The 16949-nt window shown below is 44.5% G+C and overlaps 1 protein-coding gene across 2 annotated transcripts in view; it reads right to left on the minus strand.

Moving 5' to 3' along the window:
- Positions 1-16949, minus strand: part of MAGI3 (membrane associated guanylate kinase, WW and PDZ domain containing 3) — a 243769-nt gene that overhangs the window by 5577 nt on the left and 221243 nt on the right. For both annotated transcript variants that reach the window (XM_049618389.1, XM_049618390.1), the window contains exons 16-19: positions 15066-15251; positions 4631-4733; positions 3747-3873; positions 2768-2911 (exon numbers count right to left, since the gene is read on the minus strand). In XM_049618389.1, the coding sequence (XP_049474346.1) occupies positions 2768-2911; positions 3747-3873; positions 4631-4733; positions 15066-15251 (560 nt within the window). The remainder of the gene's footprint in view (positions 1-2767; positions 2912-3746; positions 3874-4630; positions 4734-15065; positions 15252-16949) is intronic.

Genomic DNA, 16949 nt, shown 5'->3' on the forward strand with positions numbered 1-16949 from the left:
ACCACGGCCGTCACAGGCTGAGTGAGGCCAGCAAGGGACTTAGTCTCCCAGAGCCTCAGTTTTACATCTATAAGTGGGGAAAATGCCACCTACCTTAAAGGGTTTTTGTGGGGCTAAAACTAAGTGAAAACACATGTTACCTGGAAGACGACAGACGACATTCTCTAAATCTGATTCTGTCCTGCAGTAAAGATCTAACTAAATCTGACACTATTGCCGAATGTGAGACTTTCCCACTCAGCTGATCTCATTGCCTTTGCCCAGAACACCTTTTTCTGTCCTCCTCAGATCTCGACCAGATTTACGGATGGCTTAGGACTCACTAAATGTACAGATGCCCCTGACTCTCAGCGTTTTTCCATCTGTATCACAGGCTCCCATTTTCTTTTTTTCCTGAATGACACCATTACATTGCCTGCTAACTACTTCATCTATCTCATGTCCTGTCTACCCAGTAATAAGTTTTGGGAGCTGATTTTGAAAAAAAAAAAAAACCAATTCTCAGTATTTGCCATCCATTCTACACTTCCAACAAATGTCTACAGAGCATCTAGTATGAATATTCAGGCCCCAGATCAGGACTGAAGATACTGGAGGGGTGCCTGGGTGGCTCAGTTGGTTGAGTGTCTGACTCTTGATTTCGGCTCAGGTCATGATCCCAGGATTGTGGGATCAAGCCCCGCGTCGGGCTCTTTACTGGGCAAGGAGCCTGCTTGAGATTCTCTCTCCCCCCACCCCCCTTTCTCTCTCTGTCTCTGCCCCGCTCTCCTGCTTGCACTCTCTCTAAAAATAAAAGGACTGAAAATACTGAAATAAATACTAGGCACAGGACACAAAGTACAGATATCAGCCTAACAAAGAGAGGGAGGAGAGAAGGGAGGCGGGAGGAGAGAAGGGAGGCAGGAGGATGGGGCTGAAAGGGATGCCCAGGTCACCCCACAGTGTGAGTTTGCTGGAGATAAACTCTCATCATTTGGGCGGTGGCACCAGAGTAAGCTGTCATTAGTACAAAGCAGCCATGATCCTTAGCAAGTCAAGATTTTGATAATTTAGTAGCTAGAGAAAGAATTCTCTGAAAAGCTGATTTCTTAGAGTTTACAACAAACCTGGGCATGGTAGTAATAGCTCCCTTTCAAACATCAGATCTTACTTTTGAAATGAGAGTTGATTTAACCCTGAAAGTCCGAAGCTCCCATTCATTTGGAAAGAATGACATGTTTTAGAAACAGACTTTGTCTGCCGTAAGGCCTGTTTGCCTTTTATTTGTTTTGTGAGATTAGTGCATCTGAGGGTTATATTTGGAACCAACTTTTGAAAATTATATCTTAGTTTTTGGGGCTCCTGGGTGGCTCAGTCATGATCTCGCAGTTGGTGAGTTCGAGCCCCGCAACAGCTCAGAGCCTGGAGCCTGCTTCAGATTCTGTGTCTCCCTCTCTCTCTACCCCTTCCCTGCTCATGCTCTGTTTCTGTCTCAAAAATAAACATTAAAAAATTTTTTTAAAAAACTTTAAAAACTATATCCTAGTTTTTTGTTTGATTGTTTTTTTTGTGACAATACAATGGGAGATTTTTTTTAAAAACCGGCAGATTTAAAGTATACCCAGATTTAAAAAAAAAAAAAAAAAAAAAAGAGGGAAGAAAAAAGACCAAGCTCTCTCTACTGAAATCCTAACCCACTTTCTAATGCCACCCATTCTCCGCTCATATGAAATCTCCACTCATAGCCACTCATACTCCCCGCCTTTTGATCTTGTGCACAGGTCTGGTCATTTGAAGAGGGGTGGGGTCTTATTTGGCTTAGGGCTACTACCCCTTCTCCCAGTTCATTCAGTTCTCACTCATAAAGCTTTGGGTAAAGCAGACACTTGACACATGTTTACAAAATGAGTCATGGGAACGGGGCAGTGATGTGGAAAATTCAGAACTGCAATCATTATTAGAATATACCATCTGATTAAAAAAAATTATCTTCCCAGATGCCAACTGGTGGCAGAGGGAGGAAGTCCAAAGTTCTCTTGAGTAGTAGGGGGGAGGCTGTCTGGAATTTAAAATTTAATGTACATTAAATGTAAAATCTAATGTATAAACTAACGGGATGCCAGTGGGCTATTTTTTTAAAAAATTGAAGCCAGCACACGTCCCCTCTGTAAGATTCCTCTTTAAGTAATGTTCAGAGAAAGAGGGAAAATTTATGTGCAGACCCATAAACAATCTGGCCTGCAGTTGCCCTGTCCAAAGCTAGTGTTTCAGAATTGAGGGCAACTATGATGGATCACGACCCATGCGGATTCTAGTCTTTCAGATCATAGTAAAAGTTGGGAGAGTCATGCTTTTTGATCTCTGGCTACCTCTGTAGGGTAGCTAGGAGGAAAAAAAAAAAATCCTGGGCCTATTATTTCTGGAAAGAAGTTGAAGATTCTGTTTTATCCTGGCTTTTCCAAGACTTTTAATAAGATGAAAAGTATATTTTATTTATGAGCCCATTTGCCCTCAAATGTGGATGATGTCAGTAAAAAGTAAATTTCCTTAAGGACCAAAGTCAAGACGGTGAGGACAGCGTCACCGAGCTACAGCCTAGCACTCTCGAGGGAGGACACGGAATCGCCAGGGGTCAGAACGTCAAACCAGGAGCGGCTGCTCTCAGGTTCTGTGATGGAAAACCTGGCTGCTTAGCTCTGGGGGGTTTCCGCACTCCCTTTGATCAACTGTTTTCAGTAGTTCCCAGTCTGGAGCCAGAAGCAAAGGCTGTGGACGGAAGCGAACTCACGTGGATCCTGCCGTCTTTGATGGCGGGGCCCTCCTCAGCCAGACGCAGGATGAACAGCCCCATGTTGTACTCCTTCCCCCCGCGGAGGCTGAACCCAAATCCCCGGGGGCCTCGCTCTAGCTCCACTGGGTAACAGCCAAGGCTCTGGGAGAGAAAGAGCGTAAGAAAAACAAGTTTTCATGGGCTGCTTTACTGACAGTTTGAAGAAAGACTACCTTTGTAGCTGGAAGACAGCATTTATACAGTCCGTGTGCATTTCTAGATCATAAGAAAGGAATGGGAGTTTGGGTTGAAGAGCTACCTAATTTTTTACAAATGCAGCCCAAGTTAATGTGAAGATTATAGGTTTTTTTCCCACTATTTGGTCAATGGGCAACAGAACTATCAGAGAAAAGAGTTTGGAGAAATGCTTCCTTTAAGGAGATTATGACTAATTTTCTTGAAAAAAGAAAAAAAAAAAAACCCAAACCCAAACCCTACTTTGATGAACTCAAACCCTGCTATTTCTAAGTACCTGACTGGGGGTGCTTATTTCTCCAACGTCAGGGTAAGCTTTTTTACCCTTTACGCTCTCTCAGGGAAGCTAACGGAATGCCAAACACACAGCAAGACATTTGGGGAACGAGAATGTATCCGAACTGATTTGCAAGACAAATTCACCAGTGTTGGGCTGCCTGGTGGCTCAATCGGTTGAGCGTCCAACTCTTGATTTTTGCTCTAGGTCGTGATCTCACGGTTCGTGAGATCGGGCCTCATGTCGGGCTCTGCGCTGACAGCGCTGAGCCTGCTTGGGGTTCTCTCTCTCTCTCTCTCTCTCTCTCTGCCCCTTCCCTGCATGTGCTCACATGCGCACTCTCTCTCTCAAAATAAATAAAAAAAGTAAAAGGCTCTCTCTAGGTTCTTTAAAAAGAAAAACTCACCAGTGTCAGCGGTTTAGCCACTGAAAAGACCAGTTTGCACCTGGGGGATAGCTGCTTACCTGATTGTGCCGGCTGCCTACAACGGAAACCATGGCGGCGTCAGGCTGGGCAAGGTGCTTGTGGTCAGACCATGAGTGTCGGTAAGAGGAGGAGACGTCTTTCCCGATTTCACCTTCTACAGCACCTCTACGAACAGAGAAATCCAGTCACTCCCGGGACGGAGAGAATGAAAACAGTCTGAAAGCCAAGGCAGGTTAGTCTCTTTTCAAAGCTGAGCTTGCCACTCTCCCGACCGGCCGCCGGAAAGGCAGACTGCGTCGAGAGCCAGAGACGCTAGGTGCGTCTGGTGGTCAACAGCCGCGTCAGCTCTGTCCACATCCCACCTTGGTTTGGTCTGGTTTTTATTTTGAGGGCGTCTCGGTGCAGTTTTTATCAAGGAAAGCTGCACTCAAGCAGCTGAACCACAGGGCAGAGGAGCTGACCCTGCCGGTGAGAAATAGCTCTCCGCAGCGCCGATGCCCGCGAAGGTGCTGAATTTGTGACAACCTCGCTTTTGTTTCGTGGCTAATATTTTCAACAAAAGAGGTGAGGAAGTGCGTACAGGTACCGCTCGGGCAGGCTGAGAAGACAGCAATGCATGTGGGTCTGGGGTTCCCTGCCAAAATCAGGGGGACCGAGCGTGGCGGAGCCAGAGGCTGCTGTCGCTTCTTTCCAGTCCCCGCTTGTCGAGCATGATGGGATGACTGTGTTGAGCCCTGGGATGAGGCTGGAGGAGGGATGAGGTACCGAGGGAGCGGGGGGGGGGGGGGGCGGGGAAGGTATCTGAGGGCGGAAAACACGAGAGTTCTCATTCTGACCTCACCGGTGGGGCGGGAGTGGGGGTGCGTACAGAAGAAGGGGGAAATGAGAGGGAAGAGCCCGCACCTGGGGAGAGCAGCCTCACCTGTCCCCAGGTACGTGGTTGGCCTGTGACTGTCCCATGGGTCTGTGCTGCAGGGCGGGGCTTTGCCGGGCAGAGTTTGTTCCTGACGGCGGGCCATGATGCTCTGTTCAAATGAGGAAACAGGAAACATGACCCTTTGTACATAAAAACGTGGAGGCCAAGTGCTCTATGGGAGTGAGACCGTCACAGAGGGCTCCCAACCCTAGTGACTTCGTCATGAGCAGCACTGCGGCCGGCTGTCTGGAACTGGGATGTTACCATTTCCTCCCTGTGGCTGTGATCACTGTTTAGGTGTGAAGAGAATAGGAGCCCTATTCTTACCGCACACACTTGCCTCTTCCGCCTTGGTCATCCGCACAACAAGGAAATCAGAAGTGTACATACTCAACAACAGCATCGAGAAGACGGAGCTCCAGGAGCCATCCGGCAGCCCATTCTATGGGCTTCTGGAGCGCACGCCCCGCACCCGGCAAACGCCGGGTCTCAGGAGTGCTGGACACAGCAGCCAGTCTGCGAACTGCACACATGCCTCTAACCCACATCGTTCACAGAGGAGCAACTGCTCTGCCTGGCACAAATACCAAAGACTCACTTACAGAATCATCCCGAGTGTCGACAAATGTCAATAAAGGCTTCACTGCTTCTGTTTTCTGAGAGCACAAATACAGGGGACAAAACTGAACATTTCTTTCTGTATCATCGCCAGTGGCTCCACACCTGCTGCTGTTCCTTGAAGGCAGGTCTCATGACCAAGCGTGGGAACCACCTGCCTCTGGGTGGCAGGTCACGGGAGATGACAGGTAGGGGAGACTCTTAAGGCTGTCACACTCCTATCCGTCAAGCTGAAACTTCCGAATGCTTATCTTGTCCATATGTTAAACATAGGATATTAAAAAAAAAATTTTAACGTTTATTTATTTTTGAGAAGAGAGAGAGCATGAGTGGGGGAGGAGAGAGAAAGAGGGAGACACAGAATCTGAAACAGGCTCCAGGCTCTGAGCTGTCAGCACAGAGCCGGATGCGGGGCTCAAACTCACAGACTGTGAGATCATGACCTGAGCCAAAGTCGCATGCTTAACCGACTGAGCCCCCCAGGCTCCCCTAAACATAGGATATTGAAAATACCAGAGAGAGGGAGCATAGCTTAGTGAATTAGGCCATGAACTCTGCAGCAAGACTGACAGGGGTTAAGCCTCTTATTATTTACTAGCTGTGTGTTCTTGAGGAAATTACTCACATTCCCTGTGCTTCTAATCACCTCACCCATAAAAGGAATTATAGCTACCTCATGGGGTTATCGTTATCCAACAAGCTTATAAATGTACATGCTTCAGACAGTGCCTGGCATCTACCCATTATGTACATGTTTCTATTATGATTAACATTATCATAATCCTCAAAATGATGAAATCTTATTTGAGGTTATATTTTTCTTAAAGTGCACATTCTGAAATTTTACCTTACTTGTTAAAAATGTTTAACACTTTAAAGTCAAGTGCTCCAGAAAGGAAGAGTGGAGTGTGAACTTTTTTGGGGGAAGATGGGGGGAAATGGAAATCTGTTGCTCTTTTATTTTTATTTGAGAGAGAAAGAGAGAGACAGAGAGAGAGAAATGGAAATCTGTTGCTCTTACTTTATTTTTATTTGAGAGAGAGAGAGAAAGAAGGAAGGAAAGGAAGGGAAGGAAGGGAAGGAAGGGAGGAAGGAAGAAAGGAAGGAAGAAAGGAAAAAAGGAAGGAAGAAAGGAAGGAAGGAAGAAAGAAAGAAAGAAAGGAAGGAAGGAAGAAAGAAAGGAAGGAAGGAAGGAAGGAAGAAAGAGAGGAAGGAAGGAAGGAAGAAAGAAAGAAAGGAAGGAAGGAAGAAAGGAAGGAAGGAAGAAAGAAAGAAAGAAAGAAAGAAAGAAAGAAAGAAAGAAAAAAGAAAAGCAGTGCTCATCCAAAGCAGGGCTTGAGCTCACCTGATTCAGGACTTGAACTCATGAACTGTAAAATCATGATCTCAGCCAAAATCAGATGCTTAACTAACTGAGCCACCCAGGCGCCACTGGTTGCTCTTTTAAATTGTTATCATGGGGGCGCCTGGGTGGCTCAGTCGGTTAAGCATCCGACTTTGGCTCAGATCATGATGTCACAGTTCGTGAGTTCAAGCCCCACGTCAGGCTCTGTGCTGACAGCTCAGAGCCTGGAGCCTGCTTCGGATTCTGTTTCCCTCTCTTCCTGTCCCTCCCCCACTCACAGTCTGTCCCTCTCTGTCTCTCAAAAATGAATAGACACTTAAAAAAAATTTATAGAAATTACTATCATGAATTTTATTTTCCTCTTTAGCTTAACAAGTTACTTATGCTGGCCCTCCTTGCTGGTCTCCTTGCTACCAATCCTACCTGCAATCCACATCCTGGATCCCAGCCCTAACATATAAACTGAAACCCGCCTCTGCCTTACTTAAAAACCTGTGGTAACTATTTATTGCTCATAAGATACTGTCCAAACGTATCACCTGGGCACATCTGCCTTCCCACTGAAGCTCCTCTTCAAAGTGTCACCTTCTCTGTGAAATCTCACCCGTGGTTCCCTTCAGCACACTGTCTTCATAGCATTCACCGCATCCTTTCAGAGCGAGCCCGATACCGGCCTCTCTTGCTAGAGCATGCACTCCTTGAGCGCAGGGATCACACCTCATGTATGTTTATATTCCTGCACCCACAAGAAATCCCCAGATGTCCTTCCACTTTGGCTTACAGGGTACATCAATGTCAAGTTACGTGCCTCTAACCTTGAGTGCCCATTCTGTAGCTGAATTCTTGTCTGTCATTGTACATTCGTGGCCACCATTTTAAAGGGAACGGAAACTGATGGGAGAAATTACTTCTATGGACAGGATGACTGGGAGACGCTTGTACCTTAGCAGAAGTCCAATTTAGATAACTTTTTGGCTTCGCTAGCTTGGCCAGAATGACAGGTGTTTAACTTCAGGACAGTACAAACAAGCTGATCAATTTCAGCTTTTCCTCTACCCTTCCCTTTGGTGAGAGATGTCACTGCAGCACAAGGAACCACACACTGGTGCTTCCTCTTTCAGTCACGTGTTCTTTCCTTGTCCTCTTCCTGGTTAAATAAAACTTCCCATCAATGGTATTTTTTCCAGTGTTAGTCCTTCGACCCAGGTTGCATGGCTTCTCCGATTTACTTCCGTGTTAAGAGCCGTTCTACTTCACAAAGTTAAATATTTATTCCATGATGCCAAACAGGCTTATGTTCCCTCTCCATTTTATCTGAAAGTTGTTCAGATAGTAAAGCAATGGGTTAAGCAGATCACTCCCTCAGTGAGGATTAAATCTTTGCGGGAGTCTCTGTATGTAATTATTTAAGAGAAAGTGTATTATCAGACGAAAAAACACAAAATCCCGTAGTTAAACTATGGATACAGACATTACAATGGATCGTGACTCATCCTCTGCAAGAATAAATGAGAACTGTGTAAGAGTACCTCCTCAAACTCCAGTAAGGGGCACAAATGATGGAGACATCCTAGGCTCTTAGGTGGGGTAACTTAATAGTTAAAGGTGTAAATTCCCCCGAAGTTAATATATATCCAGTATATCCGAATAAAAAACGCAGTTGGGTTTCTTAATAATTTGCTCTAAAATTTTACATGGAAGAGTTTCATGAATATCTCGTCCATTTGGAGTGTGTGTAGGGGGCGGGTGGATAAAAACTTGCCTTAACAGACAAGATATTGGGACCTACCACAAAGCTACAGATTTGTTAAAAAGTGTGTGTGGATATACATATGTGCGCACACACACACACACACACACATTAAAACACGTATTATGTATATTACTGTCAGGAAATACATATGTAAATTGACCCAAGAACAGATAAATCAATAGCACAGAACAGCTAGGAGACTCATGTTGGAAGGGGACGCAAACACACAGGAACGGTGGCTGCATAGATCAATGAGGAAAAGAGGTGTTATCTGATAGCTGGTGCTATAAAAGCCCACTCAGTGTAAGAATAAAAAAATAAAGCTGGATCCCTCCTAAAACTACAAATAAAAGGGAGGCTCCAGATGCATTAAAGAACTGAATGTAAAATTATAAATCTAGCAGACGATGATATAAGAGAAAATCTCTGTGACATGGGGTGGGTAAGGAGAACATGTCTTAAATGAAACTTCAAAAGCCTAAGTCATAAGGAAAAAATTGGCCAATGTGATTACATCTAAATTAAGAATCTCTGTACAGTGGAGGGCACGATGGTAAAGTTAACATACAGATGACAGGAAAAGATCTTTGTACTTTCTAAAATTAAATTGCACTGGGATGCCTGGGTGGCTCAGCTGGTTAAGTGTCGGACTCTTGATTTCAGTTCAGGTCATGACCTCACGGTTGTGAGATCAAGCCCCACGTTGGGCTCTGCACCAAGCAAGGAGACTGCTTAGGATTCTCTCCCTCTCTCTTTCTCTGTCCCTCCGTCATTTGAGCATGTACCCTCTCAAAAAATTTTTTTAAACTAAATTGGACTAATACCTATCCCAAGGAATCTCTAAATATCAATAAGAAAAAGACTGAAATCCCACAAGAAAAATGAGTAAAGGAGGGGCAGCTGGGTGGCTCAGTCGGTTACGCATCCGACCCTTGATTTCGGCTCCAGTCATGATCTCATGGTTCATGAGAACGAGCCCTTCGTTGGGTTCTGCACTGACGGCATGGAGCCTGCTTGGGATTCTCTCTCTCTCTCTTTCTCTCTCTCTGCCCCTCCCCTGCTTGCACTCTCTCTCTCTCTCTCTCTCTCTCTCAAAATAAATAAACATTAAAAAAAAAGAAAAATGAGTAACAGATATGAAGAGGCAACTCACAACAAGAAAAAAAAGCCCCAAAACAAGCATTTGAAGAGATGCTTAAATTAATGGGTAATGAAAGAAATGCAAATTAAACACGAATGAGAGGACACTTCCCACACTGCGGCTGGTTTGAAAGCAGGCTCACGCCAGGCACTGGCGGACACATAAAGGTGTAGGAAGCTTCCATGGCCTGCTGGTGGGGGTGAAGGTGCAACAATTATGGAGGACAGTCGGTCAGTACCTGGTCACATTAGGCATGTATTAGGTACGTATATGCGGGTGTATCCAGAGAGTTTGTGATAATGAGGACTGGAGACAAAGTGGTTGTCTGTGAGGGAGGGGACAGGTGATATGTGGTAAATATACATTATGGAAAATGGTCAGGTAGTTAAAAACAATGGATTATGTTCATCCAGCAACATGGATAAATCTTAAAATCACACGGTGCTGTGATACCAGAAGCATAAGCAACCAGACCAAACATAGATAATTTAGACATCATCAACATTGAACTTCTGGGCATCAAAGGATGGTATGAAGAAAGTGGAAAGACAACCTGCAAAATGGGAGAAAAGACTTGCAAGCATCTATCTGTTAAGGATCTAATATCAGAATATATAAAGAAGTCTTATAATTCAACAACAAAGAAGACAATTCAAAACTGAGGAAGAGATTTGAAGAGACACTTCTCCAAGAAAGATATATGAATGACCAAGAGCACACGAGAAGATGCTCAACATCGTTAGGCATCAGGGAAACAAAAATCAAAACTATAATGAGATACTACGTCACTCAGGAAAAAAGATATGGCAACTAAATGCCACAGGATCTGGATTGGATCCTGGAACAATAAAGTGAGAATTTTTTGAGAATTTGGAGAAGAAAACCAACATAAAATCTGTAACATGATGCTATCTATGTGAGTGAAAAATAAATGCCGGGGCACCTGGGTGGCTCAGTTGGTTAAGTATTCGACTCTTGATTTTGGATCAGGTCATGATTCCAGGGTCAAGCCCTGCGTTGGGCTCTGTGCTGAGTATGGAGCCTGCTTAAGATATTCTCTCTCTCTCTGCCCCTCCCCCACTTGCACACTCTCTTTAAAATGAATGAATGAATGAATGCCAACACACACACACACAGATATGTATTGTAAAAATAAAATGAGGCACATACAACACAATGGAATGGTTGGCCAGTGGGAGTAGGGAGAGAAATGACATGGAAAATGGAGACGCATGGGACCAAACAGATAACTAAATGGGAAACAAAACCAAGTATTTGTGGTGACACTACCAGGGCCATCCTAACAGAGTCCTCGGTAGCCTTTGGTAACTTGGGTCACTCTTAAAAATGGAACAGACAGGGGCGCCCGGGTGGCTCAGTTGGTTAAGCGGCCGACTTCGGCTCAGGTCATGATCTCGCGGTCCGTGGGTTCGAGCCCCGCGTCGGGCTCTGTGCTGACAGTGCAGAGCCTGGAGCCTGTTTCAGATTCTGTGTCTCCCTCTCTCTGACCCTCCCCAGTTCATGCTCTGTCTCTCCCTGTCTCAAAAATAAATAAACGTTAAAAAAAGAAATAAAATAAAAAAAAAAAAAATGGAACAGACAAGACGTGACACAGAAGTAGAAATCAATGTTGAGGAATAACACAACTTAAAGATTTCTTTAAAATGAGCAAGGACAGCCAGGTACAAGGTGTTTACGTCCTGTCCTTGAGCAAAAGTCAGCACGGTAGGGGCCGAGGTGGTGGAACTGTGGGCTAGAGCAGGACTCTTGAGCTACGCATATGCTGGGGCGTGTCATACCAGACATGACACATGGCTTGGGAACTTAGGTAACCATTTCCCTGGCAAAATAAGCTTAAACATCAAATGGTATCTGGTAAGAGGGGACAAAAAGAATGGAAGGAACTGTCTTTTTTGGTAACTGTCTTATCTATTAACAGTGAATGGCTTATGGACAGTAGGGGACAGTAGGGGACAGCAGGGGAGTGGTATCAGAGAGGAAGTAATGTAGCTGTAGGTGCTGATCCGAACGTGTGATCTCTGAAAACAGCTTTAAGGCTATAAATACTCATTTGACTCTTTGGTGCAGTTGACAGATCTTATACTGAACACAACGAGAAACTTGGAAGACTAACAAACTCCATGGATGGGATTTTTATGGACAGAAGAGACAGTTTCTATTTTTTTTCCTTAGAAAAATAAGAGATTTTGAATACTTCCATAGTTTAATAAAACTTGAGTATACAATAAAATAAGGTGTAACCACTGAAATGTGATTTTACCTGTCAAACGTGATTGTCTTTAACAGGCGTTGCTGACATATGAAATAGACTTTAAAGTATACGCTGTTAAGGAGTGTCCTTTCTATTTTTTCCTTTCTATTTTTCCTAAACACTGATCAGCATTATATAGAAAATCTTGGGTACGTCCCCAAGCATTTGGACCAGTGTCAAAGTTAATTTTTAAGAAAAATGAGCAATTGTGGATAACCTCTCTAAGGAAACACTATCAACAGTCAAGGGTAATTTTGGAAAACAAAAAAAAATTAAACTAAGAGAAAGAAGCGGTCTGTTCCCAAGTCATCTATTTCAAGGCTCATCAATGTGTGGTTCCTGGGTCAGTCGCAATAAGATGCCGATAGACACTGAGAGTCAGCATTTAGAAAATGTTATAGTGACTGGACGGAATAATTTTATGTCTGTTTTTTTAAAATTATTTTTTATTAAAAATTTTTTTTTAATGTTTATTTATTTTTGAGAGAGACAGAGCGTGGAGCGGGGCAGAGGCAGAGAGAGAGACACACAGAATCTGAAGCAGGCTCCAGGCTCTGAGCTGTCAGCACAGAGCCCAACGCGGGGCTCAAACCCACAAACTATAAGATCTTGACCTGAGCCAAAGTCGGACACTCAACCGACTGAGCCACCCAGGCGCCCTGTTTCTGTTTTTATTTTTCATTTAATTTGTATGTATTTCACACCAATGCCTTCTGTGTTGGCCTTAGAGAAAAGTCACTGGTCCTTTTTACAGACGGTTAGAGAAACAGTGACCGCAGTACCGCGAGCTCCATTACTTCTAGGTGCTTCTCTCACTGCTGCATACCATGTGTGCTGATAGAGGCGTACTACACACGTTGTTCTCCAAACAAGCCTAAATGTAATTTCCTTGTGACACCGAGGCCTGCTTTTCTTTGTGGGTCACAGAACACATTTAAGGCTAAAAAGCGGGCTCTCGAGATCGCAGTAAAGATACCAGAGCGAAGCCCACATGCACAGAGATAAAGAAATCTGACCAAAATCACATTAAGTAACAAAAGGCCTTCAAAAAAATTTTTATTGAGCACTTATGACATGCCTAACATCGTTTTAGGCCCTTGGGGCTCAGCACTGAATATGACAAAATCTCTAGCTTTGGGAATTTATGACTTTACATTCTGGTGGGGGAGAGGACAATGAACAAATAGACCACGGGTTAAATAATCTCAGAGAAAAGTGTGGCAAAGCAGAGGGAGCAGGGCGAGAGGTGAGGGGCCTGGGGCGGGCAGGGCAGGGTTATTTTGGATCCTGTGGTAGGGAAGGCACAGCGGCTGACAGCACAGAGCTGGGGCCGGTCTACTGACTCAAACACTGCTTCTGTCACTGGTGTTGTGACCGTGGGCAAATGATCCAAGTGCTCAGGGGCTCAGTTTCCTCAGCCATGGAACTGGAAAATAATCGTGCCTACCTAGGATTAGTGTATTGAATGAGTTAACAGACGTAAAGTATTTAGGGTAACACCTACCACATCATTAAGTGCTTACTAAATTATTACTTAGGTGGGAAGGTCTGAGCAGAGACCTGGATGTGGGGGTCAGTCAGGCAAAGATGGGGTGAAATGGCACAGTTACCATTAGATGAGCACCTTAGGGTACTTACGCAGACTAGGTACATTTTCACCTCAGATTTTCACAATGATCCTGAAATAGATATTATCATCCCATTCTATAGATTAAAAAAAGAAGAACAAAACTGCAGGGTAGAAATGTTAAGTGGCTTGTTTAAGGTCATACAACTGCCTAATAGGTGTCAGTCTGTCTGTCAAAGGCCTTACTTCTTCTATTGGGTTTATACTGCCTCTGCTAGATCCTGGCAAAGAACGGAAAATCTCCTGACTTTTACTCTGTTCATTTGTTCATTCACTGAATCATCTGTTCACTCATCCATTTAACTCGTTTCTTCACTCAAAAAACATTTACTGAGCGCCTACTAAGTATCATAGTCAACTGACGATGTTTTGTCTTCAAAGAGCAGAGCATTTCCACAGGGAGACAGTCACAGGGAACGACGCTCAACGAACTGCAGGGATACGGAGTGCCGTGGGATTCACGGAAGGAAGCCCACATGCACAGAGGCCAAAGAGGCCTCGCTCAAGAGCGGATCTGGAAAGAACACTGGGGGGGTAAATTGAAAAGGCAAGCTGGGAGCAAAATCATAAAACACTTTCTGTGCAGAGACCAGGGAAGCACTCGGGCTTCCGCAGAAGAGGTTTTTAGGGGAAAGGAGCAGCAGAGTCTGGGACAGAGGCTGGGCAGAGCGTGGAACACTACAGAAAAGGGAAATGGGCAGGGGAAGGGATGTCGCGGGGTCCGAGGACTAGAAAAGGCTTCTGAGAGCAGCTTGGAGAGCTCACGTCCACGTGGAAAGGCCCCTCTGGGATCTGGGGCAGGAGGAGATTCGAGTACTGCCTCCACTACGAACGAACGTAGGAGAGAGGGGGCAGCAGGAAGAGAGAACGGAAGAATCAAGAATGACAAGACAGACCCCAAGACTGACTACATTAGAGGATCATGGGGGACAGCAGGGCATGAATACACATTACACTACGAGGGATTTTAACGTAAAAGACTAACCCTTCCTAATTCTGCGACTTTGGGCTTCTCCTCATTAGTTTTGCAAACTCAGGAAAAATGAGATGTGCGTTATGTAACTGTGTTACCTTGTAATTCATAAACAGAGCCCATGAACTGGTGCTATTCAAACTGGTTCCTAATTAGGAACTCTTAATGACCAGAAGGCAGCTTTAAAGGGAGGCAAGACACTGAATGCATTTTCTGCCCTATTTACTGGCTGTTCCGACGTAGTCCGCTTCCCATTTAGACGGCAGCTGCCCAGAACAAAGCCCGGCCCCGAGGACAGGCACTCTGCGGCACGGACCTCACATGAAAGGCTTGATAGCAACAGCGACTTTCTTTGAATCTTTAGAGGATTTCCTCTCGCTCAAGCAAGCAGAAACTTAAGACATCATTTTAAGAAAATGAGATCTGAAAAGTATTCCCGATCTCTTTCACTTCTGGGTGCTTGCTTCTCCGGCACACAAATAGACGGCCACCGCTCACTAGCTAGCTGGGTTATTTTTCCTGAGCTACTGACAACTTTTTAATAAACTGTCTTTTAAATTCATTAAATGGAAGAGGCAAAATAGGAGACTCCGGGGTATATAAATGGTTCTATCACTGCAGTGAGTCTGGCAATGCTCAAAGAAGCCACTGCCTTCAGCAGGCTCTGTGCTGCTCAGAGAGTTTGCCGGAAGCAAATTTACCGGTTCCTTACCCTCCTCAGCAATGACCGTTAGTGTGACGGTGACACCAGCATCTTTGATCAGCTGAACGATGCTATCATGGGACAGTTCAACAATGGACTGCCCATTCACCGCAGAGATGTGATCTCCAATTTTCAGTTTTCCACAGCGATCGGCTGGACTTCCTTCTATGACTCGGCCAATTTTATGAGGAATTACTATGGGAAAAAATGCCCAGGTTTTTCAATTAGTTTAGTGTTGGATTTATCACCATCATTTAAAAAGTCAACATAGTAACATCAAAAACATTCTTTAAGGGGTGCCTGGGTGGCTCGGTCGGTGAAGCACCCGACTTCGGCTCAGGTCATGATCTCACGGTCTGTGGGTTCAAGCCCCACATCTGGCTCTATGCTGACGGCTCAGAGCCTGGAGTCTGTTTCAGATTCTGTGTCTCCCTCTCTCTCTGCCCCTCCTCCACTCGTGCTCTCTCTCTCTCTCTCTCTCTCTCTCAAAAATAAAGAAACGTTAAAAAAAACTCAAAAACCAACAACATTCTTTAAAAGTAGAGCAAAAAGGTATCACATGATCATCCTATGCACCCGCAATTACTTCCATATCAGCTTCCACCTCTGGTGCACACTCACAGATACTCTTACATAGCTGCGGTCCGAGTGTATAGACCTCTGGGCTATTTTCCACTTACCATAAGCCTTTCTCCAATTTTCATATTGCCATCCTGATAATCCTGTGTAAAGGCTACTGACCTCACTGATACTATCTCGTGAATCTGACGTTCCTTGCTTCGTGTTGGCCACATTCAGGCCATCTCAGAAATGGCCACGGTGAGACCATCTTTGATTCTGTGGAAGGGGCATTTACTCCCACAGGGAACCGTGGGAATAAATGCAGTTCAAATTCAAGTTTAGGACTCCGAAGTTACTGCTCAGAAATCCAGGCACAGTGAAATGACTGCCTGTTAAAACGAATCCTACCTAGTTCTATAGCAAAATTAGTTTCTTTTGTTTATACCTTTAGATTTTTTTTTTTAATTAGAAAAGCTGAGGGGAATCATAACATGAAATGTTTAACATTAAGATTATTTGGTTCATGGATAAAATCCTACCCTCAGTGTACAAAGCAGAGTCTAAGACATTTGCAAAGACATGCCGTGCAGTTCTATCAGTTCATGATGCTGAAGGCTTTCCTAGATGATTAAGACACTTTGCTGTTATTAGGGCTTAAAACAAGTTCTCAGACGTTCAGGAAATCTTGTCAAAATATCTTTCGCCCCTCTTAATAAGAAGCATTTGTATTAAGAAACAGATGTTCCTTCCATGTTCCTTGAGAATTTCCTCACTGGGGTCAGTAAATCTGTTGGCCATTTGCCTCCTGCTGACTACGGACTATTATGAAGAAGGAGAATTAATATTTAAAATGGCACTCTGAGTATGTTTCATTTCCATAGTAAAATGGGCTCCTCACCAGTATTTGAGTCATGGGTAGGTGTATGTCAGGGACATTTTAAGAGCCGTTCATTTGAACTAGAAGTTATTCTTAGCCATGATTTCTGTCCCCACGGGCAGTGCCATTCACTCCTCAGCTCTTCTAGGATTATACACAGGGAGAGATTTTATCCCAAAACAGAGGAAGGCAATGTTGGAAGCAACCGCCTTTCAGCTCTGAATTATTATCAAGCACTTGCACCATTTGCCTTAAAACAAAGTAACTAGAAAAGTGCCAGGGCAGTGTGGGCCACGTCCTGTGCCCACATCCTGTGCCAGGCCGTGTGAGCGATTCACTGAGAACACAGGTGGCACTTCAGAAATGCCCAGTGAACCAGACAGTGGCCCTGTGGTGACCTTCTAACTCAATACCTTAGTTATCCTCCTTCTTAGAAAAGACCTACTTGTACACAC

This window comes from Panthera uncia (genome assembly GCF_023721935.1).
Source record: "Panthera uncia isolate 11264 chromosome C1 unlocalized genomic scaffold, Puncia_PCG_1.0 HiC_scaffold_4, whole genome shotgun sequence".
NCBI lineage: Eukaryota > Metazoa > Chordata > Mammalia > Carnivora > Felidae > Panthera > Panthera uncia.